Source organism: Pipistrellus kuhlii, unplaced genomic scaffold, assembly GCF_014108245.1.
Source record: "Pipistrellus kuhlii isolate mPipKuh1 unplaced genomic scaffold, mPipKuh1.p scaffold_m20_p_3, whole genome shotgun sequence".
Classification (NCBI taxonomy): Eukaryota; Metazoa; Chordata; class Mammalia; order Chiroptera; family Vespertilionidae; genus Pipistrellus; species Pipistrellus kuhlii.
This window is the reverse complement of record NW_023425529.1, coordinates 2,694,390-2,720,162: the sequence shown is the minus strand read 5'-3', so window position 1 is coordinate 2,720,162 and position 25,773 is coordinate 2,694,390. Positions and strand designations below refer to the sequence as shown.

Here is a 25,773-nt window from a genome sequence, read left to right as displayed (position 1 = left end):
TCCATGGGTGTGTAGGTGGATGGATGGGTGGGAGCGGATGGATGGATGGACAGGGGTGTAAACAGCGGGTCACCGGAGCGGTGAGTACGTGGTTGGATGGGTGGGTCGTAGGTCAATAGATGGATGGATAAGGAGGTAGCTAAAGGGATGGGGAGAGGGGTGAGTAGATGAACACACAGGTATGTTGGCAAGGTAGATGACGAACGAGCAGTTGCATCTGGGGGTGGGTGGACACATATGCGGTAGAGGACTGGGCAGAGAGGTCAATGGGCAGATGATAAACCGACCAGAAGCCCAGCCAGATTTTGGGGTGGGAAGGGTACCTGCTCACTAGGGCAGGGCTGGGGGCTGGTACCCTCCCGGGGCTGGTGGATGTGGCCAAGACAACTCGCTCAGCTCAAGGCTCCCGCTGCAAACCTCCCTGGAGCCTGGCGGACAGCCACTGGCATTCCTGGGTCCCCCAGGGAGAAGTTCCTCTCTCTAGCTGTGCCCTGCCCCCTTCATCTCAGCTCCACAGGGGACTTCGGCCCAGAAACTGCCTCCTTCCCATGAGCCCCATGCCTCGGCCCAGCCAGCCTCGGGGAGGGGGAGGGGGCGGCTGAGCTCTGTGACTGTGGCCTGAGGCGTCTCATTCCTCCTGGACAGGAGATGGGGGATCCGGGCTCCAGGCAGCCAGGCCCACCTCTCAGCTCCCCGTCCCAGCTGGCAGGCATTCGTTCTGCATTCTGCTCGGTGATTGCAGCTTTGCCAGGGTTAACCCCTGCGTCCCTGTGCACAGCTCGGGGGAAGGAGGGGACCACAGGACCCATCCCTAGATCCTTCAGGCGTCTTCAAACTACGGCCCGCGGGCCATATGCGGCCCTCAGAGGAGTCTGATCCGGCCCGCCAGGTTTTTTGGGCAGTGAGCGCAGCCAAGGTGTTACAGAAGGAATTAGTAGTTCATATAGTCTGGCCCTCCAGCTCTCTGAGGGACTGTGATCTGGCCCCCACTTTAAAAAGTTTGAGGACCCCTGCTTCACAGCAATGCCCAGACCCTCCTGTTATCCCATTTTCCAGAGGGAAAAACTGAGTTGTATCCTTAAATCAAGAGTGGAGTCAGGAACAGGAATGCAGCCTCCATGGAGGGGTACTCCTATCCGGGAACGAGGGATGAGAGGTCCTCTCAGCCTCAGTTTACCCATCCGTAAAGTGGGGCACAGAATTCCTGACTCAGTTTGCCTCGCAGTGAGCTAACAGAGACACGCGTCTGACACATAGGAGGACGGTCCCCTGCCCACCCCCGGACCAGAGGACGGAGTGAGTGTGTGGCAGGTTGTAACCATTTTCGTTAAGACCGCTTTCTTAGCTGTCTCTCTGGGGCTCCCACGAAGTAGTCAATACCCCCATGCAGCCAATATCTGCCCTGGAATTATACCCACTTTATAGACAAGAAACTGAGGCTCAGAGAGGCTCAGCACCTTGCCCACGGTCACAAAATGGCCGGGAAGCCCATGAGTGGCCTGGATTTGGGCGCTGAGCCTCTGCCCTCCCAGCAGACACTTCCTTCGCCGGCCGCTCCGAGGCCCCTCTGACGAGAGTGACATGTACGCTATTGTCTGCCCAGATCACCTTGGAGAGTGAAAGGAAGTGCTATTAATATTTCGCTGGGGCCGTCGGCATCATCTGGAACTGTACTGAGCAAGCCAGGAAGTGCGGACATCCTGCTGCAGCGAGCGGCTCGGGGCAAGTCACTCGATGCCTCTGTGAAAGGGACCTGGCGGCAGGCAGCACAGCCCCGACAGGGCTTTTGTGAGGATTACGTGTGGTGATGCACAGAGCGGCTGTAGGGCCAGGTATGCACTGATGCTAACTTATGCCGACATTACTACTGTCCCCATCCTCCCAGTCCATTCCGTGCTCACGCGATGGCTTTCAAACGCACCCCTGCCCTGGCCAATGTTGCTCAGTGGGTAGAGCGTCGGCCCGCAGACCGAAAGGTCCCGGGTTCAATTGTGGTCAAGGGTACGTGCAACCGAGGCACGTGCCTCAGTGGCAGGCTCCTCCCCAGCCTGGGACCTGGTCAGGGTGAGTGCAGGAGGCAACCAATCGAAGTGTTTCTCTCTCCACATGGATATTTCTCTCTGTCCTTCCTTCTCTCTTCCACTCTAAAAAACAATGGGAAAGTATCTTCGGGTGATGATTTAAAAAAAACAAAACAGCCAAAACCGGTTTGACTCAGTGGATAGAGCTTCGGTCTGCGGACTAGGAGGTCCCGGGTTCGATTCCGGTCAAGGGCATGTACATTGGTTGCAGGCATATCCCCAGTGGGGGGGTGCAGGAGGCGGCTGGTCAATGTTTCTCTTTCATTGATGTTTCTAGCTCTCTATCCCTCTCTCTTCCTCTCTATAAAGAACCAATAAAAATACATTTTTAAAAAAAACCACACACCTGATCACGCTGCCCGCTGGTCCCATCCCTGCCTCGGTGAGGGAGGCTGCACGCTGGGGCCCAGCGTTAACCCCTCAGACCTGGCCCGGTTTCTCTCCCAGCCCTGGACTGTGCCCACAGACTCTTGATGAGGCATTTATAGGAGTCCCTGCCTCTCGGGCACTGCCCCCCTCCTCCCTCGCCCTGCTCTTGGCTCCTCTGAGACTATCCCCGATCCTCCCTGAGACAGAGCCTGGCCCTAGGGAAAGAGCTCACAGACTGGAGCCTCGGTTGTACCCCTGTGCTACTTGAGCAAGCGCTGGAGTGCTCTGTGCCTCGGTTTCCCCATTTTCCAGTTGTGCCAGTAACCCCCTCCCCTGGCGGCCAGCAGGAGGATTCAGGAAGACAACGAAAAAGCCCAGCACTCTGCACACTCCCGTCTCCTCACCCTCCACCTGTGGGGACACAGGGCTCCTTGTTCGGGTGCTCAGACCACTTCCTCCAGCCATGCCTGCCTCCTCCCTGGGGATCCTCAGCTGCAGCCTTTGGCTGGTGCTCTCTCCTGCCAGGCGTGTGGGCACTTCCACTGCCCTTCCCTCTGCCCAGGTATCCCTGGCAGCTTAACTCAGTATTATCTCCCCTGGTCACCTCAGTGAGCCCGCCCCTCTCCTGAGAGCCTGGTGGGCCAGCGCCCAGGACTTCCTGCCTGTCCTTGGAGCTCACAGACCCTGAAGCAGAGTCAGAGCTCTCTCTCCTCCTTGAGGATGGCACGGGGTCTGTGCACAGCAGATCCCCTGGCCTCAGGGGCGGGGAGGGTGCTCAGTCCAGCTTTCTGACCCATCCGTCTGAGGGGTGATCTCATTTACCTGCTCAGCCAGCCTCCCAGGTGCTGACAGGGCAGAGCCCTTAGTAACAACAGCTGAGGCCGCCTGCTTTTATCATCCCATTTCACAGGCAGGGAAACAAAGGCTCAGAAGAGGTCAGTCACGGCCCGGGCAGAAGAGGAAGGCAGGCGGCTGGGTTTCAGGGTCCACGTTGTTGAGACCACCCCACCAGGCCACACCCCTCCCTGGCCTGCGTGGCCTGTCCCCCCAGTCTGGCTCCAGGCCGTGCCCTGCTGGCACCTGTGGGGCCTCTATAGGATCGACAGGAATGGGAGAAAGGGCGTGGCCAGCCCAGCTGGTAGAACTCAAGGCCTAAGCTGGTCTCTGGCATTCAAGGCCTCCGAGGTCAGGCACCCCGGCTCCCCCAACGCCCGCAGGAAGCGGATGGAGCGCCCAGGAGGGTGTCGCCCCGGGCAGAGCACCCCTGGGTCCAGCACAGAGCCTCAGGGAGGGCTCGGGGCTGCAGACAGACGACCCGAGCCGCCCAGCCCGGACAGCCCGCGCATTCCCGGCTCCTCCCGCCGGGACGGGACGGCTGGCCCGGCGATCCCGCCACTCCCCCTCCCTCCAGCTCCGGCCGCCGCTGGGGCGGCGTGCTGGGTGCCCGGGAGGGGCCCCGAGGGGGCGGCCCCGCCCGCGGGGGGAGGAGGGAACGGGAGGAGGGCGCGCGCCCACACCCCGCCCCCGCCCGGGAGCCAGCCCGCCGAGCCCGCAGCCAGGGCGGCGCAGACCGGCCCGGCCACCCGCCCCGCTGCGCGCCGGGACCCGCCGCCACCGCCACCGCCGCCGCCACCGCCACCGGGTCCGGGGCGCCGAGAGAAGGTAACCGCCAGCGGCCCGCGGGCCCCGGGCCCCGGGTGGGCGGACGCGGCGGGGGGACACGGCGCCCCGAGACACTGCACCCTCCTGGGCTCCCCGGGGCGGAGAGGGCGCGCGGTGCCCACAGGAAGGCCCGGAGCGCCGGGCATGGAGAGCACGGGGACCCTTCAAGTTTGGGGCGGTTTTGCCGCGTCCCCGGCTGGAGGAGACGGGCAGAGGTTGGGGGGACGGCACCCGGGGCGGCAGGAGGAGGGGGCGAGCCGAGGGGGCCGTCTAAGCGCCTTCCCGCCGGGAAGGGAAGGGAAGGGAAGGGAAGGGAAGGGAAGGGAAGGGACGGAGCGGGGAGGGGGCCGCGGGTGGGAACGCCGGCTCCTCGCGGCCGGCGCGGAGAGCGGGGAACGGGGGGAATGGACGGAGCACCCTGCCCCCTCCCCAGCCGCTGCATTCCAGGCCGGGCAGCGGATGAGGTCATCCCGTCCGGTCCCCCTCCGGCCACGCAGCCCCGGAGCCGGCGGTCCCCTTCCCGCCCCCGGGAGCGACCCTGCGCCTTCCAGCTGCTGCCCCGGGCATGTGTGTGTCTGAAGTCCTTCCCGGACCTCCGGGCCCGCCGCCTGGAGAGACTCTCCGTCCTGGTCCCTGCCGCGCCGCCCGCGCAGCCTGCAGCCCGCGGTCTGGACGGGGCGGCTGGCTCCCGGGGCCCGGGGGCCGGCCTGGGGCGCCCGCGGCCCGGAGCGCGCGGGGACGGCGCCGGGTCTGTGGGTCTCAGCCTCCCCCTCGCCCGGGGAGGACTGGCTGGGCTCTAACTTGGGGGGTGGGGGGGCTAGAAGCGACTCCCCTACACACACACACACACACACACACACACTCATATACACGCACATACACACACACACATACACATGCACACACACGTACACATGCACACACACACACTTCGCTCCCGGCCCGGGTCCCCGCGGAGACTTCAGACAGCTTGCCACTCCTTTCTGGCCTCAGTTTCCACGTCTCTCCACCCTGAAACGGCTGGCCTTTGAGAAGCCAACCTCTCCCCTGCCCCCGGAGTGTGCCCCTTTCCAGGAGCCCTAACCAAGATAGGGTCCCGCCGTCCTTCGGCTGGCGTGGCGTCACCCAGCAGGGAGGGGGCTGGTGCACGCGACGGGCCTCCAGGATGCGAGGCAGAGGCCTGGGGGGCCCCGCAGGCTGGGTGACCCCACAGGCTGGGTGGCTCTTAGGGGAGCGCCAGAGTGCGGCCGCCCCCGCGCGCGCCGCTGCCTCCCCCGCAGCCAGACACGCTCCGCTCGGCGCCGGGCCTCCTTCCACCACATGTGTCTCCACAGCGGCCCCTATCGGCCGCTCCTGGTACACCGTCCCGGCCTGGGGCCTCAAACCCTGTCTCTGTGGTCATTCCCACCATTGAGTAACCGCCTACCATGTGCTCAGGCCTGACTCTCCTCTGTCGGTAAATAGAAGGATTCCTGGAACCCCGAGGCTGCTGCGTGATGACCAGTCTTGCCTGAATGTATAGAGCTGAGCCGCCTGCCTCCCAGACATGCCCTTCCCAGGCTGGGGGGCTGGCCAGGGTCTCCCCCAACGCTCCCTCACACCTCCGGAGTCTCCACCCACCCCTCCCCTGGCGCTTACTGCTGATGTTGGTTGAATGCTGGGAAAGTCCCAGACACTCCGCTTTTTCTGCTCTGTGACCGGGGCAAGCTAATTCCTTCTGTATCTTGTTTCTTCATCTGTGAAATGGATGTTGTGGCCGTCAGCAGGTAGTATTCCAAGGCTCGTGAAGGCAGGTAGGACTTGTCCGCAGACATCCTGAGCCCTGCTTACTCCCGGGCCAGGCGGGGCACCCGGAGGCCAGCCCTGCCCTGTGGTCCGCATTGAGCAGAGACCCCAGAATGAGAGACGTCAGTATGAGGAAGTTGGATCTGAGCCTAAAGTGACCCTGGCCCAGTGTCTAGGGTTTGATTACTAACCTTCTCCTCTCAGAGCGCTCCCGGGAGGGGCCGGCCTCAACGCTGTTCTCGTTTCCACGGGGGAAAAGCAGGTCCCCGGTATCAGTGTCCTGCCCTTGGCCCCACAGCGGGCAGGGTCTCTCTACTGCAGTGGCAGGAGGGCCCCGAGGCATTGGGAGGGGGATCCTCACAAGATTGGGGCACAGGCTGGTCTCCCAAGTAAGTCACAGTGGCCACGGGGGTTTGGCAGGAGCTCCTTTGGCTGAGAGGAACAGCTGCTTCAAGGAGCCAGGAAGGCCCTGGCCGGTTTGGCTCAGTGGATAGAGCACCGCCTGCGGACTGAAGGGTCCCAGGTTCGATTCCAGTCACGGGCACATGCCCGGGTTGTGGGCTCGATCCCCAGTGAGGGTCGTGCAGGAGGCAATCAGTCAATGATTCTCTCCCATCACGGATGCTTCTCTCCCTTTGTCCCTCTTCTTCCTCTCTGAAATCAATACAAATATGTTTAAAGGAAAAGTAGAAGCCAGGAAGCTGGGGGGCGAGGAGAGAAGTGGGTGTGGCCACATAGCAGACACGGTGACCCCTCCGCACGCCAGTTCAGAATGATCCCCCAACCCAGTGTCTTCTTCCAGACATCCATCCCTCATCTGCAGAGCAGGCTAAGCTGGCCTGTGCCATGTCCCTGCCCCGTGACCTTGGCCAAGCCCCTGCCCTCGAACCCGGGCTCTCCCTGTGAGGCGGGCTGACCCTCCGTTCGCGGGGCTGTTGGAGAATCAGATGGCATCACGTAACGGCTGGCCAACTGCAGCGGCCTCACAGCCACAGCAAACATTCCACGCGGGCTTCTCGGTGCCAGGGGTGCCAGGGGTGCCAGGGGAAGGGATGATTCAGAAACACCCCCCCCCCAGGGGAGGGGTTAGGGTTGGGGGAGGATCAGATGGTGGGAAGGAAAGAGAATGCAGCTCCAACACAAAGCAAGCTTTGTTTTAGGGCCGCCTTTGTTTTTATCTTGTTATTTAACCTATTTTGAATTTCAAATAACATTCAAAGGGCAGTGTTGAGATTTTTACGCTTGGAGGTGGTGGCAGCAAAGTTGGAAAGAAAAAAAAAAAAATTGAGGCCCAGATCTAGGTGTTCTTGCTAGAGATGATTATCAGCTCTTGTCAGCTGAGGTCCCAGGCACCTGGAGGTAAGTGCCTCGCCCAAGGTCGCTGGGGAGCCGCCGAGTCCCCCACGTCCCCTCCTCGGAAGGGAGCAGGGGGTGATCTTGTAGCGCCGAGGTTATCCTGCGGCACCAAGACCTCCCGATTACGCCGGTGTTGGCTTAGCGCTCGCCCGCGCAGGGACCGAGCTGGGTGCCGGGAAGGAGGAAGGCCGGAAAAGCCAGGCAGGTGCCCCGCCCTCCGCGGGTGCTGCCAACCCGGGGAGACAAGACTGGGCCCCGGGAGCCCGTCAGAGGCTCTGTGAGTCAGCGGCTCCGAGTTCAAGTCTCGACTGGCTCTCTTCATGTGACCTTGAGCAAGCGTGGCCGCCTCTGGGCGCCAGGGAGACGGAGGTTGGACCAGAGGCCCATCGGTGCCCGTCAGCCGGCACTTTGATATACTGGCAGGGATAGGGTGAGACCCAGAGGAGTTCTGGGAAGATTGTGGTGAGATCGGAGGGGAGGCAGTGGGCAGGGAACTCTGGCTTTTGGTGCCAGCTGAGCTTTTCCTAAACGCATTCCCTGATGACAAGGCTCCCACATACATCACTGTGACCAGCGATGACAAAGGCCTTTCCTGCCGCCTCCTCCGAGCCCCGGGCCGGCAGGAGACATCTGGAAAAAGCCACTTGGGAGCACAGGATCCCTTTCTCAGGAAGCACCTTGAAGGCGGAGGGTCCTTAGGATCCTCTGTGTGGGTGTTTACACAGCCCCTCACCGAGGCTGTGCCAGGCACCCTCCCTCCTGGCCACTCAGACAGACGGCGGCAATTGAACCCACAGAGAAGGGAGGTGCCTCGCTTGGGGTTCAGGGATCTGGGGTGAGGGGCCCTGCTTCCCCATGTCCTCCTGCGTAGCCTCAGGTAAGTCCCTTTACTCCGCTGGCTTCGTGTCTCCCCTCTAACGTAGCGCTCCCTCAGGGCTGCTGTGTGAGTGACATGCGTGATGAGCATGGGCACGTAGTAGGTGCTTCGTAAACGGGCCCTGTGGAGTGGCCACACACACTACGCGGGCAGCTCTGTGAGCTTGGTGCTCCCCGTCGATACCTGTCAAAGGCAACCCCAGCTCCGATGTCGCCTCGGTTGTCCAGTTTGGCCTGCGCTTCTGTTTCCAGTCTGCGGACGCATGTCAGCACTCCGTCGGGGGCCCCCTCCGTCCCCCCCGTTGTTGGCTGTCAGCGTATTCCCTTTGGCGTTGCTTTGTGTGTGTTTTTTAATATATTTTATTGATCATTTACGACACATGTGTCAAACACAAGGCCCGCGGGCCAAATCCGTCCCGCCAGGCCTTGCAATGTGGCCCGCACCGCGCTGTCATCACTGCACTCCGCTGCGTTTCCATCACAATGACAGTTTATGACTGTTCAGTAAACCATTCGGCCCGCGATTTAGGCTGGATTTTAGATTTTGGCCCCTTCTCTGATTGAGTTCGACACCCCTAATTTACGAAGAGGAAGGGAGAGGGGGAGAGAGCTAGAAACATCGATGAGAGAGATACATCCATCAGCTGCCTCCTGCACACTCCCTACTGGATATGTGCCTGCAACCAAGGTATATGCCTTTGACCGGAATCGAACCCGGGATCCCTGAGTCCTCAGGCCGATGCTCTAGCCTAGGGGTGTCGAACTCAATCAGAGAAGGGGCCAAAATCTAAAATCCAGCCTAAATTGCGGGCCGAATGGTTTACTGAACAGTCATAAACTGTCATTGTGATGGAAACGCAGCAGAGTGCAGTGATGACAGCGCGGTGCGGGCCACATTGCAAGGCCTGGCGGGACGGATTTGGCCCGCGGGCCTTGTGTTTGACACATGTGCTCTAGCCACTGAGCCAAACTGGTCAGGGCTCTTTGGCGTTTCTTATGTGGCCCGGAGTCCCCAGGCCCACCATCCCCTTTCTCTCTTTCTCTCAGGTCCCCAGCTGGGCGGGAGAGGGGCTGCCCACAGGCGTGCCCGCCCCGTCCTTGGACAGAACACCTGCAGCTGACTCCACGGGGCCAGGAGCCAGGCCTCAGGGAGAGACCGGCCATGGGCCCCCCGCAGCCTCGGCCTTCGGGGGCAGCACCTTAGGAGAACAGGGGCGGACGGAGAACACCCAGGAGGAGGGCACTGCCACGGACCCGCCGCCCGCCCCAGGCCCCAGCTGGGCATGGACCAGCACCTGTGACCTGCCGGAGCTGATGCCGGGCCCGCAGGGGGCCGGAGGAGCCCCCACCATGAGCCTGGGCAAGCTCTCCCCCGTGGGCTGGGTGTCCAGCTCGCACGGGAAGCGGCGGCTGACGGCAGACATGATCAGCCCCCCGCTGGGGGACTTCCGGCACACCATGCACGTGGGCCGCGGCGGGGACGTCTTCGGCGACACCTCCTTCCTCAGCAACCACGGGGGCAGCTCGGGGGGCAGCCACCGCTCGCCCCGCAGCTTCCTGGCCAAGAAGCTGCAGCAGGTGCGCCGCGTGGGGGCGCTGCCCCGGCGGTTAGCCACCCCGTCGCCGTCGGCGGCCTCGCCGGCTCCGCCCGCCGTCTCCCCCATCATCAAGAACGCCATCTCCCTGCCCCAGCTCAACCAGGCCGCCTACGACAGCCTCGTGGTGAGCAAGCTCAGCTTCAGCAGCAGCCCCGCCGGCTCCGCGGACGGCCACTCCGGTTACGGTGAGCGCCCGGGCGGGCGGGCGGGCGGGCGGGCGATCGGTCCGTTTTTTCCGATGCTCGGACCCAGACGGATCAACACGCCTCCCAGCGAGCTCTTTTCCCCACAGCAGTCTGGTGTCCCCATGGAGGCCAGGCCCAAACCCCACCCCGTGGAGGGGGTGAGGAGGGGTCAGAGGGTGGGAACCAGCCCACTCCCCAAAATACACAGACAAACCTGGACAACCACTCGTGTGGGCAGAAGCCAGAGGCCCTCCCTGCCCTGGGGGGGAGGGAGGCAGAGGCAGGCGCTGTCTTGGTGCCCCTGGACAGCTCACCTGGGAACCAGGGTTCTGGTTCCTGCTGCCACCTAGTGGCCATTCCCTGCCTTGCAGCCTTGCCCCAGCAATCCTGGATGGCTCCAGTGCTCCCCCCTATGGGTCTCTGCTGAGAACCCCCGCTGAGGGCTGAGGGGGGGGGGGCGGGGCGGGGCTTCTGGAGGGCATCCTCTGAGTCTGTGACTTCCAGCGGTCCGACCCTGGCTGCTGGTTTCATCACGGTGACCAGCCCACATTCTGTGGGTCCACCTTCAGCATCAGCCACCTATCAGGCCAAGCTCACAGTGGGAACTGAGACTGAGGGAGATCTGTGCCTCAGGCTGGGTTCTACCGCCTCAGACTGTGGCCCCCGTCAAGCCCTTCCCCTCTGAGCCTCACTTTCTTCATCTGCAAAAGGGGGGTGAGGATTATGTCAGCGGTCAGCTGCCAGGGTCCCGTGAGAGACTGCTGGGGTCCCCATACTGGAAAGACGGGAGGAACCGAGTCCAGATGGGGGAGAGCCCTGCTGGAGAGGGCACATGGCAGGCGCTGCCCTCCCCAGGTGCTGGTCAGGGACCCCAGCTCTGACCCCGCTCCCCATCTCCCTCCTAGGTGTGGACTCCGGGTTCTGCACCATCGCCCGTGTGGCCCGCCCGGAAAGGCCTCATGACCGAGACCATGACAGTGCCTCCTTCCCCTCTGAACCCGAGCTTCGCCGCTCTGACTCCCTCCAGTCTTTCCGCCTGGACCTCGACCTGGGGCCGTCTCTCCTCAGTGAGCTGCTGGGGGTCATGAGCCTCTCAGAAGGCTCCGCAGCAGAGACTCCAGCCCCAGCCGCTGCTGCGAGCCCCCCAGCCCCTGCCTCAAGCCCCCCAGCCCCTGCCTCAAGCCCCCCAGCCCCTGCCTCAAGCCCCCCAGCCCCTGCCTCAAGCCCCCCAGCCTGTGGACGCTTCCCCAATGGGGTAACGGCTGGGTCTGGCCCAGTGGCTGAGGCGAGGGCCGGCCCTGTGGGAGAGTGTCCCCGGGCCCCTGCTGACATGGCCCCCGGCAGGCCCTGGGGAGCCGGCTGGAGCGGCAGCCGGGGCAGCCGCCACTACACGGAGATGGATGCCCGGCAGGAGCTGGTGAAGGTGCTGCCGCAGGGCCGGGCCTCTTGGGAGAGCCTGGATGAGGAGTGGGGGGCGCCCCAGGCGGCCGGTCGGGCCCCTGTGCCCAGCACGGTGCAGGCAAACACCTTCGAGTTCGCCGATGCCGAGGAGGAGGACGACGAGGTCAAGGTGTGAGCGGCTGAGTTAGGGCTCAGGACCCGCCCAGCCCCAGACCGCTCACTGCCCAGGAGGAGCCCAGGCACAGAGCTCGCCCCCGCCCGCGCCTGGTCCTGCCCATGACGGACGGAGGACCTAAGCTGCCCCCAAACCCTCCACGCCTCTGCTGGACAGACATGGGAGGAAGGCCAGGCGTGTTCTGGGACCTGGGTGTCCCGAGGGCCCTGACCTGCTGCCCCCCACCCCCCACTGCCACTCCGGACCCGGTGGCCATGCCTCCGGCCCCGCCCCGCCCCCGCTGGCTGGAGGGCCAGCCTCACAGAGCGGCCTTTGTGTGCTTGCTGGGTGGGGGGTAGGGAGCATACCATACAGGGCCTCTGTCTCCTCCCAAAGGGGCCGCCTGCCCCCGCTCGTCCTGAGGCCTCCCCCACACGCCCACCCCAAACCCCACTGGTCCCTGAAGCCTCGAGGTGAAGTCAGGTGTGACCCCGCCCTCCTGTGCACCCCAGACCGGCCTCCGGGTCCTGATTAAAAGCTTTTTCACACGCGGTGTCCTGGCGCGGTGTGGGGACCAGGGGAGGGGGGGACGGGGTCCGCTCCGCCTGCTTCCCTGCCCTCCGCCTTGCACCCCGCAGGGCCCCCCGCGCACGCTCGGAGGGGCCACGGGTAATGAGTAACCAGCTGGGAGGAATGTTCCCGAGATAAGAGGCCCAGGTGGGAGCCCTTATCGGCAGTTCCAGGAACAGCCCCTGGCCCAGGTGCCTGGATCGGTACCCGCCTCCGATCCCACTGGGCAGCTTGGCACCTTCCCTGGTGATAACAGGGCCAGGGAGGCGGGAGCAGGCGCTCAGAGGTGTTTGGAGGTGTGTCCCGGCGCCGACTTGGCAGTCCCGGGCCCCTGTGCCTCAGTTTCCTCCTCTGAATCATTAAAATGCATGGGGAACACTGACCAGTTTCTGCCACAGACCGGATCAAGGTGGATTCTTGTTTAATATGGTATTCTCTTTTTTTCATTTTTCATTGACTTCTTTTTAGAGAGAGGAAGGGAGAGGGATAGAGAGCTAGAAACATCGATGAGAGAGAAACATCGACCAGCTGCCTCCTGCACACCCCCTACTTGGGATGTGCCAGCAACCAATGTATTATACATGCCCCTGACGGGAATCGAACCCGGGACCCTTCAGTCCGAAGGCTGACGCTCTATCCACTGAGCCAAACCGGTTTCGTCTCTTTAATTTTTTATTGATTTCTTTTTAGAGAGAGGAAGGGAGAGGGATAGAGAGAAACATCCAACCGGCTGCCTCTTGCATGCCCCCTCCTGGGGATTGAGCCTGCAACTGGGGCATGTGCCCTGACCCAGTGACCTCCTGGCTCACACCACTGAGCCACACCGGCTGGACAAAGGTGGATTCCTAATTTGGCCTTAGCCCTGGGGGAGGAAAGGGGACAGAGGGGCAGGGACTGGGCGGGGAGCCAGGGCCTGGGCCTGCTGGTCCCATGTGGCTGGAAAGAAGCTCGGGATCGGAAGCCGGTGTGAGGGCTCTGCCGTTCCCGTTGGAGGAGGAGAACCTGAACCCACCCAGCGCGCTCAGGGAGCGCAGGGGGCTGTGGCCCAGCCTGTAGGGAAAGGTCAGCTGGTGCCTGTCCGCCCACTTCACCTTGAACTTGTCACTCAAAGGTCACGGTGAACTGCAGGGGGAGGGACGGTGTCAGGGAGGCAGGAGGCACCCTGGGACTGGGCCAAGGCAGGGCCCAGGGCTCCCTACCATCTGGGCTGTCCCTCTGGCATTGTCCTCGGGCCCCTTTCCCCTGTGACCTCACCGTGACCTCTGACCCTGGGCTGAAGCACAAGTGATTTTTCCATTGCTCCTGCCCCCAGTTGCCCTCCAGCGAGTTGCAGACAATGGTGGGTTGAAATGGAGGTCCAGCTGAGGGAGATAATGGTCCTTGCTACTGAAGACCTATCACGTTTGACCCTAAACCCTTGTCAGCCTAAGGCGGGGAGCTGCCTGTCCTTAGACGTGTGCAGTCAGGGATGTGTGACTTCGGGGAGAATCACTCCAGAAGCCCGGGTGAGACCTTAGGAGTTCGCTGAATGGGAGGGCTCAGACCAGCGGGATCCCACTTTCCTGCAACCTTGAGGGCCACGTAGGAGAAAAGGGTGAGTGTTCTCTTGGCTCCTTTCCTGTGCACCTGCCTGTTCCCTCCCCAACCGACAAGTGAGGCTGGTCCGTGCCAGGAAGTGCTGACGCTGTTTACACACACAGGAGCCTCCTGCTGAGCGGCAACCCAGCGGATCAATGTCTGCTTCTAATGGAGAGGGTGCAAACGAGGCCCCTCGGCGCCCCCTGGTGGCTGCCTCTGGTCTAACGTGGTGAAAGGCTGGCCTCCTGCCCCTCAGCGGGGTAAAGAGGGTGGTGTCCTGGGGTGTAGCTCTCAGTACAGGCACCTGGCCCACAGGGGGCTGGGCAGTCCATCCTCCTTCAAGCTGGTTGGGAGAATTCGAGATCGTGTGTGTGTGTGTGTGTGTGTGTGTGTGTGTGTGAAGCCGCACGCATGGATAGGGCCTGGCACAGACTAAGCAAACTGAGGGGCGACCTTCATTATGATTACTTCCTGTGAGCCAGGCTGAGGGGGCAGCTGAACAAGAGGGATGCTGTGGGATTGCAGGCCCAGCACCCCTGTCTCCACTCAGCAAAGCCTGAGGCCCGGAGAGAGACTGGGAGGCAAAGCTGGGGTGGGGGTTGGGGGTCCAGGTCTAGTGCCCACTTTGTGCTTAACTGGCTGAGTGACCTGAGGCCAGCTGTGCCCCTTTCTGGGCCTCAGTTGCCCCATCTATAATCCTATATAATAAAGAGGTAATATGCAAATTGACCATCACTCCAACACACAAGATGGCTGCCCCCATGTAGTCAAAGATGGCCACCACAAGATGGATGGCAGGGGAGGGCAGTTGTGGGTGATCAGGCCAGCAGGGGAGGGCAGTTGGGGATGACCAGGCCTGCAGGGAAGGGCAGTTGGAGGTGACCAGGCTGGTAAGGGAGGGCAATTAGGGGCTATCAGGCTGGCAAGGGAGGGAAGTTAGAGGTGACCAGGCTGGCAGGGGAGCAGTTAGGCGTTCATAAGGCTGGCAGGGGAATGGTTAGGGGTGATCAGGCTGGCAGCCATAAGCAGTTAGGGGCATGCAGTCCTGGATTGTGAGAGGGATGTCTCAGATTGGAGAGGGTGCAGGCTGGGCTGAGGGACACACACACCCCTGTGCACAAATTTCATGCACTGGGCCTCTAGTCTATAACAGACTTGGCCTAGGAGGTCTTTGGAGAGGAGGAAAGAGAGGGAGAGGGTGAGTGACCAGGAGAGGAAGAACGTCGGGAGAGTGTCTGGGCCCCAAGGTCCTCCCTGAGAGGCAGGGAGCACCCTCCAGGCACACCACTCTCGCCTCACCTGTACTGGCTCGAATAGGTGTCCCAAACATCCGTCCAGCTGGACCCTGTGAATGGAGCCCCAATTTGGAAATTGGGTCTTTGCTGCTGTAAGCAAGTTAAGACCAGGTGCTATCGGTTAGGGTGAGCCCTAAATCCAGTAGGACTGCTGACCTTACAAAAGGAGGGAAATTTAAAGCCAGAAACACACACACAGAGGAGAAAGCCATGTGGAGAAAAAGGAAATAGAAAAATGTATTACTCGCTCTGGCTGGTTTGGCTCAGTGGATAGAGCATCAGCCTGCAGACTGAAGGGTCCCGGATTCCATTCTGGTCAAGGGCATGTACCAAGCTGATGGATGTTTCTTTCTCATCGATGTTTTAACTCTCTCTCCCCCTCCCTTCCTCTCTGTAAAAAAAAAAAATCAATAAAATATATTAAAATAAATAAATAAATACAATAAAAGCAATACCCAGTGGGTGTAAAAAACAAACAACAACAACAACAACAACAAACCACACATCTAGAAGTATCTACCACAAAGTGTTAAGAAGTGGAGGAGGGAGTGAGAGGGCTGAGGCTGAGGTTGCTAGGGATTGACATGCTCTGCTCTCCACATCTATTCTTGGTTTTTTTACCTCCTATTACTTATCGACATGCTCACCGCAGGCAGTGAGAGCCATTAATTAAGCAGCAAAACAGCGCTGGGCACCCCCCCCACCCCACCGGGAGAAACCCGCTTTCTCTCCCGGCATTGGTGGTTTGCCATGGATCGACCCCCGAGACTCCCCTCCAGCTGACCCTACTTCCTTCCGCAAACACGAAAGCCCACAGATCTGTATTTCAGGGATTTATGTTCACGGCAGTGCGATGCCTAGATCTATTCAGCCCGTCTCCTTCTGCTCAATACATACATGAATCCCAAGTGCTAGCTATTAAACCTGCTGCTGCATAAAGTCTATTTGCACACAAAGGTTGGCTGCAACATGACAGCTTATTTAGGGCGGGTGCCCAGAGTGGGCTTTTTCGAAAGCCCTGGTTTGGCCAGCCAGAGCCTTTTCCGTGAGAGCCGGCGCTGCCCCTGGGCGGGGTGCCGGGCGGCTGTGCCAGCCGCTGAAGGGTGGCAGGCTGCCCGGTGCGCACACAGGACACCACCTGCCGTCCCCTGCCCGCCCGAGAGAAGAGCGGCTTCCTCATTTTCTCCACGAGGAAGTTAATTCCTTCTCGGCCTTTCTCCCAGGGCCATGGGGAAGCCCAAGCAAGATAAGGAGTGTTCACATGCTTTCTACACAGAAACTGTCGGATCAACAGAAACTACACCTTGTAAAGCTGCTGTTCTCTGATTAGAGGAGTAATTCTAGCTCACTGGAGGAGCTTTTGGCAGGTGCACAAAGTAAAAAAAAAAAAAGTAAAAGGTCACTTGTTTCAGAAAAAAGTGTTTAAAGACAAAGGACACGTTTCTGAATTGTGTACTTTTCTGTGTGCAAGTTTTACATCAACGAATGGCATTTAGGGAGGGAGGGAGGGAGGGAGGGAGGGAGGGAGAGAGAGAGAGAGAGAGAGAGAAGGGGAGGGGAGGGGAGGGGAGGGGAGGGGAGGGGAGGGAGGGGGGGAGGGAGGGAGGGAGGGAGGAAGGAAGGAAGGAAGGAAGGAAGGAAGGAAGGAAGGAAGGAAGGAAGGAAGGAAGGAAATCATCTAGTCCTGGCCAGCGTGGCTCAGTGGTTGAGCGTCGACCTATGAACCAGGAGGTCACAGTTTAATTCCTGGTCAGGGCACATGCCCGAGATGGAGGCAGCCAATCCATGATTCCCTCTCGTCATTGATGTTTGTATCTTTCTCTTCTGCTCCCTTCCTCTCAGAAATCAATAAAAATATATATATTTTTTAAAGAAAGAAAATCATTTACCCTCACATCTCCAACCTTATTCTCTTAAAAATGCCTACCTCTGAACCATTTTTCAGATGGGGAACGAAGGTTCCCAGGACGTATACAACTAGTAAGTAGCAGAACTGGCCTTGTCTACCAACCCATTGCTCAGATGGCTATCAAGGCATGTAACACTGCCCTCCCTCAGTGAAAGGACCTACACCTTTTAAGCAGTGGCAGCCTCTGAGATGACATCCTGATGATCACACCCTTGTATGACTGGCTGGCCTTGAACTCAATGACTCTATTCTAACTAACAGAATACTAGACTATGGCAAAAGTGATGGGATGACCTCCTGAAATTAGGTGATAAAAAGACTCTCTTTCTCTCTCTCTCTCTCTCTCTCTCTCTCTCTCTCTCTCTCTCTCTCTCTCTCTCTCTCTCCTCTGGAGGAAGCAAGCCATGTCATGACTAGTGCTGTGGAGAGGTCCGTGTGCCAAGAAAATTGATGTCTCCGGCCAATTGCCAATGAAGACCTGAGGCCTGCCAACAGTCATGTGAGTGAACTTGGCAATGATCTCCCACGCTGAAGCCTTGGGATGGCTGGTGTAGCCAACATCATGATTGCAGCCTTATGGAGACCTTGACCCAGAAGACCCCCAGCTAAGTCCCACCTGGATTCTAACCCACAGAAACGGTGAGAAACATGTTTCTTATGTTAAGTTCCTATATTCTGGTCCGTTTGTTACACAGCAGCAAATAACGAATACACTTTGTCAGGCAACTGTTTGTGTTTTTTTTTAATATATTTTATTGATTTTGTACAGAGAGGAAGGGAAAGAGACAGAGAGCAAGAAACATCGATGAGAGAGAGTCATCGATCAGCTGCCTCTTGCACACCCCCTACTGGGGATATGCCCGCAGCCAAGGTACATGCCCCTGACCGGAATCGAACCTGGGACCCTTCAGTCCGCAGACCGATGCTCTACCGCTGAGCCAAACTGGCTTCGGCATATTCATTCATTTTTCATCTTCTCTTCTTTCTAATAAATGCATTTAAGGCTATACATTTTCCTCTGACTACCACCTTGGCCACTTCTGATGGGTTTGGGGATGTTCTAATCAGTATTCCAAATGTTACCCTTGAATCAAGTCAGATGATCAGAAAGTTGTTTTCAGAACATAGTAAGTGCTTAATACTAAATCAAAACTAACTAGCAAAAACTAATCATATTAATAGTCTAAGAGTTAGAAAATGAAACATCAATAATACAGGATTGGCTAAGCTAAAGATGCTATGAAAATACAAATGAACTATTATGCAGCCATCAAACGTCACATTTGGGGGGGCCCTAGCCAGGTAGTTGAGTTGGTTGGAGCATAGTCCTGATACTCCAAGGTTGTGGGTTCGATCTTGATCCAATCACACACAAGCGGCAACCAATGAATGTGTAGGTAAGTGGAACAACAAATCAGTGTTTCTCTTTCTTTACTTTCCCCTCTTTAAAAAAAAAATCAATCAATAACACAATGTTTAGTCACATTTTTTGCCCTCCGTGGTCGTGTTCCTTGCTCAGGTACAGTGTGAAGCTAACAAAGCAGCTACAGAAGCAGGACTTGGTGCTGGGCCCTCAGAGATTGTGCATGAGCCACCAGGCTGCGCTAAGAGGCAGTGGTGAGGAGCAGCCATCACAAAGCTGCTGGTGTGAACTCCTCTGGGTGCCAGGAAAGGCATGCCCTAGTAGCTGGCCACTCAGGGTGTCCCTCAGGTAACACAAACACATAGGACTTTATTCAAATGCATGAGTTTGAGGGCTGCCATAGTAGAAAAGCATAAAATACAGGCAGGCATGCCTTAAAGAGACCCTGCCCAGCAGGGGAGACAAGGGTGGGCACAGGAAACAACTAGAAAACAACCCACTGCCCCCCAGTGGAGGCTTCCGGAAGGGCCCGGCTCCCAGGGCAGGAGGAGTCCTCGCGTGGAGGAAAGAGGACTGGACTCGTGGCTCCTCCACTCCCCCGCTACATGATCTCAGGTCCCGTGCGTTAACGCCTCTGAGTCCGCTCTCCTCCCGCCTAAACTGAGAGCAGGAAGTGTTGCGAGAGGAAAGGGAGGTAAAGCTGGCATCTGTCACTGGTTAGCAGACACTATTTGTTGTCACTATTAGGAGTCCCATGTCTCTCCCCCCCACCCCCCCGTGTTGGCTGGAGGGAAGCAGTCCCCCCACCTGGCACTGCATGGAGCCCTCAGGCTGTGGCATGTTCTTCTCACACATCCCAGTGTGACTCTCCTGTGCCTGAGGAACTTCTGCATTTGGGGGGCCCCCCTACATTAAAAACTATTGATATAGTCTACATGCACATACATGCATACACATATATGTAATTATATTTACACCTGCCTCGAATGAATGTATAATGGTTACATAATTAAGACATTTTCTTGCCGAAACCGGTTTGGCTCATTGGATAGAGCATCAGTCTGTGGACTGAAAGGTCCCAGGTTCGATTCCGGTACCTTGGTTGCGGGCACATCCCCGGTAGGGGGTGTGCAGGAGGCAGCTGGTCAATGATTCTCTCTCATCAATGTTTCTGGCTTTCTATCCCCCTCCCTTCCTCTCTGTAGAAAATCAATTAAAAATATATTAAAAAAATAAAAATAAAAATAAATATTTTTTAAAAAAAGAGACATTTTCTTCAACCTCCAAGTTCAGTCCATTTTCTCTTTCCAGTTTTATGAGACCTTAAAACACTTCAGCTGAAACCGGTTTGGCTCAGTGGTAGAGCGTCGGTCTGCAGACTGAAAGGTCCCAGGTTTGATTCCGGTCAGGGGCATGTACATTGGTTGCAGGCACATCCCCGGTAGGGGGAGTGCAAGAGGCAGCTGGTCAGTGTTTCTCATAGACGTTTCTAGCTCTCTCTCTCTCTCTCTCCCTTTCTCTCTGTAAAAAAAATAAAAAAATCAAAAAAAATATATTTTAAAAAAAACACTTCAGTGGCCCTACAGGGTCCTGGGTCCCAGGTATGGTGCCCCCCTGCTGCCTAACAGACCCCTCAGGCTGTGGTTTCTGGAATATGTTGCCACTGGCCTCCTGCTTCTGGGGGACTTGGGTCCTAAGGCCTCTCAGATCCCGGCCTGTCTCCTCTCCTGGCCTTTTCCTTCGGAAGAACAAACAGATCAACACATCAGTCACATCCGCTCCCCTCCCGGCTCACCCCTCCCGGCTCACCCCGGCTCACCCCTGCTCACCCCTCCCCAACATCCTCTTCCAGAGATGACAGGGAACAGCGGGGCATGGAAGGTACTGGGTTTTGCCTGGCCGGGTGGCTCAGGGGTTGAGAGTCAACCTATGAACCAGGAGGTCAGGGTTCGATTTCCGGTCAGGGCACAGGCCCTGATTGTGAGCTCAATCCCCAGTAGGGGGTGTGCAGGGGGCAGCCAATCAGTGATTCTCTTTCTCATCATTGATGTTTCTATCTCTCTCTCCCTCTCCCTTCCTCTCTGAAATCAATAAAAACATATTTTTTAAAAAGAAGGAAAGAAAGGGGCTCTTTGGCCGCTTGAGTGTGACTCTTCCACAAAATAGGCACGTACAGTGCGATTGAACCTTTGTGGCCCATGCGCAGAAGTCAGTTTTCGGCTCTCGAAAGAAATCTCAATCGTTGTACTGTTGATATTTGGCTCTGTTGACTAATGAGTTTGCCGACCACGGCTCTAGGGCAATTCACCCAACCTCTCTGGGCTTCTGTTTGCCGCCTGTAAACTGGGAACTGAACGGGGACTGTCACACCAGACGGGATAGATTGAATCCTAGTGGAGAATGTGTGTGCGGCTCTGAGCACACCGCCGACCCATGTTCGATGCGGAATAAATGTTCGCTGTCATAAACATTCTGTGTGAGCCTGGTTGAGTGTTCAGGCCGCCAGAGCGGATGCCCAGCCCTGCCTCTCCGCTCCGCCCAGATGGCCGTCTGTCCCGGGCACTTCCACGCAGCCCTTCACGCAGCTTCCTTGTTGAACCTGATCTCCAAGTTCAGTGGCCCCACTCTGAACCCTGGCTGCTGGCTACTGGCTGCACTGCCAGCTGGCGTTTCTCCAGGATGGCCAGGTCCCCTGGAGCTCTGGGGTCATCCTCGCCCTACCCAGGACTGGAGGGGGGCCTTGAGGGAGGAAGGAAAGAGAAGGAGGAGGAGGAGGAGGGGGGGGAGGGGGAGAGGAGGGGGAGGAGGAGGAGGAGGGGGAGGGGGGAGGAGGGGGAGGAGGGGGAGGAGGGGGAGGAGGAGGAGGGGGGGAGGAGGAGGAGAAGGAGGAGGAGGAGGGAGGGGGGGGGATGGGCCACAGCCCCTTAGCTGACCCCTTCCTCCACTCCTGCCCCCACAATCCTTCCACCGCCTGCTGAGGTCTTTGTAAAATGGAAATGGCAACACCTGTTCTCCTGCCCTAAACCCTCCTGTAGCTTCTTCTCTCCTCAGAATAAAATCCACCCCCCCCCCATTTGTCTGACAAGGCCCACCTGGTCTGTCCTGTGCACCTTGCAGCCTCTGGCCCCCCCTGCCCCCTAGCCAAGCTGACCCCTCTGTCCCTTGGATTCACTAAGCTCATTCCAGCACCAGCAGCTCACCTCTCATATATATATATTAGAGGCCCGGTGCATGAATTTGTGCATGGGTAGGGGATCTGGCCAGCCTGGCCAGGGGGAGGAGACATGGGCGATTGGCCGGCCGGCCTGCCTGCTGGTCAAGCAAACAATTTGCATATTAGCCTTCTATTATTGTATATAGGATATACACGGAATGGCCAGATTATTATGTGTTCAGAGATCATCATCATCTGGCCACTCCGGGTATAGTGTTAGAGGAAAGCACTACTGACACCCTGGGCTGTCAGGAAGATGGACAGGTGGTCCCAGAGCAACTTCAGCCTGAAACATCATGGAGACAGAAATGACAGAACTGAGGCTGCAGGTCCTTCGGGGAGGGTACTTACGCGGGGAAACAGAAGGCAGCAGGACCCGAGGGAGACCAGAGAGGAGATGACGGAGTCCAGAAGAGAAGCCATCGGCACGAGGGCACAGGCCCTGAGCGGGTCTGCTGAGGACCGGACACGGCAGACGTCACTCACTCACAGGGTGACCCAGGCCCCTCTCACACACCAACCAAGAAACATTGAATTGTACGCCTTCAATGGGTGAGTCCTCTGTAGCGTGGATTATATTTCATTAAAGCTCTTTTATTTTTATTTTATTTTTTAAATATTTTTCCTTGATCTCTCTTGCCTCTTTTTTAAAATATATTTTATTGATTTTTTACAGAGAGGAAGGAAGAGTGATAGAGAGCTAGAAACATCAATGATGAGAGAAACATCGATCAGCTGCCTCCTGCACACCCCCTACTGGGGATGTGCCTGCAATCAATGTACATGCCCTTGACTGGAATCGAACCCGGGACCCCCCAGTCCGCAGGCCGACGCTCTATCCACTGAGCCAAACCGGTTTCGGCTCATTAGAGCTCTTTTAAAAGTTAGAGAGCTTCCCTGGAGTTCCCAACGCCAGCTTATTTCACTTGTTTTCCGTAAGCCCCTGCTGGAGTCAGCGCCAGCCACAGGTGCCGCCACTGGCTCCGTGTTTCCAGGAGGCTGTGGAAGGGGTAACCTCTCTCCAGGAGAAAGCCTTTGCTGCCTCCTGCTGGCCACTAAGAGAACAGTCTAAATCAGGAAGAAAAATGGCATCTGCCTCAAAAGAGTGAAAAATGAAGATGCACGTGACTAAAGAGACACCTCACAGAAGTCAGAAGGCTTTTGCAGGAGCAGCTGGTCTCCCCAGCTGCCATGTGGCCCAGAGGCAAGCCCCTCCTCACGCTTCTTTCCAACCATTCCATGAGCCACGCCGTCCTGTTTTCTTCTCGGAACCTTCTATCTTGGAGGCTGTTCTGTGGGGAGCGGCTGCAGTGTTCGGACAGGTTCAAGCCTTGGACTGATGAGAGGGCACAGTCATCTCATGGCCACGTGCAAGTCCCAGCCTGGAGGGCAGAGCCCTCCCCGCACAATGACAGCCAACAGCTGTCGTTGTAAGCTGGAACCTGTGGTTCGAACACGTGGCCCCACGTGCCTGAGTGATGTGGGCGTGATAGCGCTCAGCTGCATGTTATTGAGTTGGATCAAAACTCAAGAGAATGCTGTAAACATCTTGACCACGCCCTCACTTTGCCTCGTGGCAGCTGCTATAAAATAAAGACACAGCCAAAACCGGTTTGGCTCAGTGGATAGAGCGATGGCCTGCAGACTGAAGGGTCCCGGGTTTGATTCCGGTCAAGGGCATGTCCCTTGGTTGTGGGCACATCCCCAGTGGGGATGTGCAAGAGGCAGCTGGTCGATGTTTCTCTCTCATTGATGTTTCTAGCTCTCTATCCCTCTCCCTTCCTCTTTGTAAAAAATCAATAGAATATATTTTTTAAAATAATAATCTTCCTTCAATATTATTTTTTAAAATTAAATAAATAAAGACACAGCTTGTGGGTGCTGTCACTAGCTCTCCATCAGAGAGAGCAGCATTCCACCCAGACCCAGCTTTCTTCTCTTGTCTGTCTGTTCTCGATCCTTCACCGCCCCCTCAGGCTCACCAAACCTGGCTGAGCTGGCGCGGCACATAAGGTGCCCTGGGGCTGAGTGTGCCATGGCTGTGCTGGCTCCCCACATTGTTCCCTATCTGCAAAGCACTGCTGTCTCTCTGAAGCCTGGGTCCCAAAATGGGAAGTGGAGTTGGACACACATTGAGTTTGAATTTGGAGTGTAGTTAACTTCTGGGGATAGTTAGGTGGTTCCTAATCTAAAGAATAGTTTCCAGCCAAAACTGGTTTGGCTCAACGGTAGAGCGTGGGTCTGAGGACTGAAGGGTCCCAGGTTCGATTCTGGTCAAGGGCATGTACATTGGTTGAGGGCACATCCCCAGTAGTGGGTGTGCAAGAGGCAGCTGGCCGATGTTTCTCTCTCATCAACGTTTCTAGCTCTCTCTCTCTCTCTCCCTTTCTCTCTGTAAAAAAATCAATAAAATATATTTAAAAAGAAAAAAAAAGAATAGTTTCCAGCTGGTGTGGCTCAGTGGTTGAGCATGAACCAGAAGGTCATGGTTTGATTCCCCATCAGGGCACAGCCCTGGTGGCAGACTTGATCCCCAGTAGAGAGCGTACAGGAGGCAGCTGATCAATAACTCTCTCATCATTGATGTTTCTCTCTCTCTCTCCCTCTCCTTTCCTCTCTGAAAGCAATAAAAATATATATTTTAAAAAAATAATAAAGAATGGTTTCCAGAAATACTCTAATCCAGTGGTTCTCAAGATTTTTCAAGCTGCAATCCTTTAATACCGTTCCTCATGTTGTGGTGACCCCCAACCATAAAATTATTTTCGTTGCTACTTCATAACTGTAATTTTGCTACTGTAAATGAATGGTAATGTAAATACCTGTGTTTTCCAATGGTCTTAGATGACCCCACTAGCGGTTTTCAACCTGAGAGTCTAATCACTCACACCCCCTCTGCTGATTCGCCTGGTGTCCTGACATAAAGGTGAAGGGACACAGGTCATGTCACTGTGTCAGCACAACATACGTCCTAGGCTCCCGACATGGGAAGAATGGAGCCAGTGGATGAGAAATAAGGTGTGTATCTCATGGAGCCGGAAGCTGGTCTCGGACTCGGAAAACCACAGGTGGAGAACTCAGCTCCCGCTGGCGCCTCATTACACAGAACTCCACGCCACTGGGAAGACGATCAGTAACACAGCAGATGTCGTTATCCATGCACCACCCAGTAGGTTCTTTTCGTTGGGGATCATGTGCAGAACAACTGAGCGGTTGCCTGTGTGTGGGACCGGGGCCGGTAGCAGAACCGCAAAGAGAAAGGATACCTGTGTGTGACGTCGGATGTTTTCTAGGTCACCACACGGGGTTGTGTGTCACCAACACGTTCTGTCTTGACGGAATCCGCAGCTCCTGAGGAAACCGCGCGGAAAATGTGGCTTTCCCCAATTTGACATTAAAAATGTAAGGTTTAGCCGAAACCGGTTTGGCTCAGTGGTAGAGCGTCGGTCTGCGGACTGAAAGGTCCCGGGTTCGATTCCCGTCAAGAGCATGTACCTTGGTTCCGGGCACATGCCCAATAGGGGGTGTGCAGGAGGCAGCTGATCGATGATTCTCTCTCATCGATGTTTCTAGCTGTCTATCCCTCTCCCTTTCTCTCTGTAAAAGATTAATAAAATATATATTTTTAAAAAATGTAAGGTTTACATGACATTATCAGTAACAGATTATGAAGCTGAGAAAAACCTTTCTAAAGTTGAAAACATTTAAATATATATATATATATATATTACATACACTCTAGCTGGTTTTGCTCAGTGGATAGAGCGTCAGCCTGTGGGCTGAAGAGTCTCAGGTTTGGATCCAGTCAAGGGCATGTGCCTTGGTTGCAGTCACATCCCCAGTAGGAGGTGTGCAGGAAGCAGCTGATCAATGATTCTCTCTCATTGATGTTTCTAGGTCTCTATCCCTCTCCCTTCCTCTCCGTAAAAAAAAAATTAATAAAATGGATATTTTTTAAATAAATAAAATATCACATATATGTGTACATGTTATTTGTTTTTCCTGATTTCAGAGAGGAAGGGAGAGGGAGAGGAAGATAGAAACATCAGTGATGAGAGAGAATCATTATCTGCTGCCTCCTGCACACCCTCCACTGGGGATGGAGCCTGCAACCTGGGCCTGTGCCCTTGACTGGAATTGAACCTGGGACCCTTCAGTTTACAGACCCACACTCTATCCACTGAGCCAGGCGTCTTCAAACTACGGCCCGCGGGCCACATGCGGCCCACAGAGGAGTCTGATCCGGCCCGCCAGGTTTTTTGGGCAGTGAGCGCAGCCGAGGTGTTACAGTAGGAATTAGTAGTTCATATAGTCCGGCCCTCCAGCTCTCTGAGGGACTGTGATCTGGCCCCCACTTTAAAAAGTTTGAGGACCCCT

At 57.0% G+C, this 25,773-nt stretch overlaps 2 protein-coding genes across 2 annotated transcripts; one reads left to right on the top strand and one right to left on the bottom strand.

Moving 5' to 3' along the window:
- The first annotated feature begins 3,981 nt into the window (after positions 1 to 3,981).
- Positions 3,982 to 12,011, top strand: CDC42EP1 (CDC42 effector protein 1). Its single transcript, XM_036457531.2, has 3 exons — positions 3,982 to 4,112; positions 9,177 to 9,912; positions 10,818 to 12,011. The coding sequence occupies exons 2-3, from the start codon at positions 9,444 to 9,446 to the stop codon at positions 11,486 to 11,488; spliced, it is 1,140 nt and encodes a 379-aa protein (XP_036313424.1). The 5' UTR covers positions 3,982 to 4,112; positions 9,177 to 9,443; the 3' UTR covers positions 11,489 to 12,011.
- Positions 12,012 to 12,784: 773 nt separating this feature from the next.
- LGALS2 (galectin 2) lies at positions 12,785 to 14,945 on the bottom strand. The gene is given in 4 exon segments (XM_045587420.1): positions 12,785 to 13,141; positions 13,143 to 13,159; positions 13,292 to 13,398; positions 14,915 to 14,945. Coding segments are annotated over 4 exon segments (414 nt in total). The 3' UTR covers positions 12,785 to 12,882.
- Between the last annotated feature and the right edge of the window lie 10,828 nt (positions 14,946 to 25,773).

Excerpts from the sequence above, each read along its gene's own strand:
- CDC42EP1 (XM_036457531.2), top strand. The coding sequence starts at position 9,444 with ATGCCGGGCCCGCAGGGGGCCGGAGGAGCCCCCACCATGAGCCTGGGC. Across the intron at positions 9,913-10,817 it reads GGACGGCCACTCCGGTTACG|GTGTGGACTCCGGGTTCTGC; the intron begins GTGAGCGCCCGG and ends TCTCCCTCCTAG.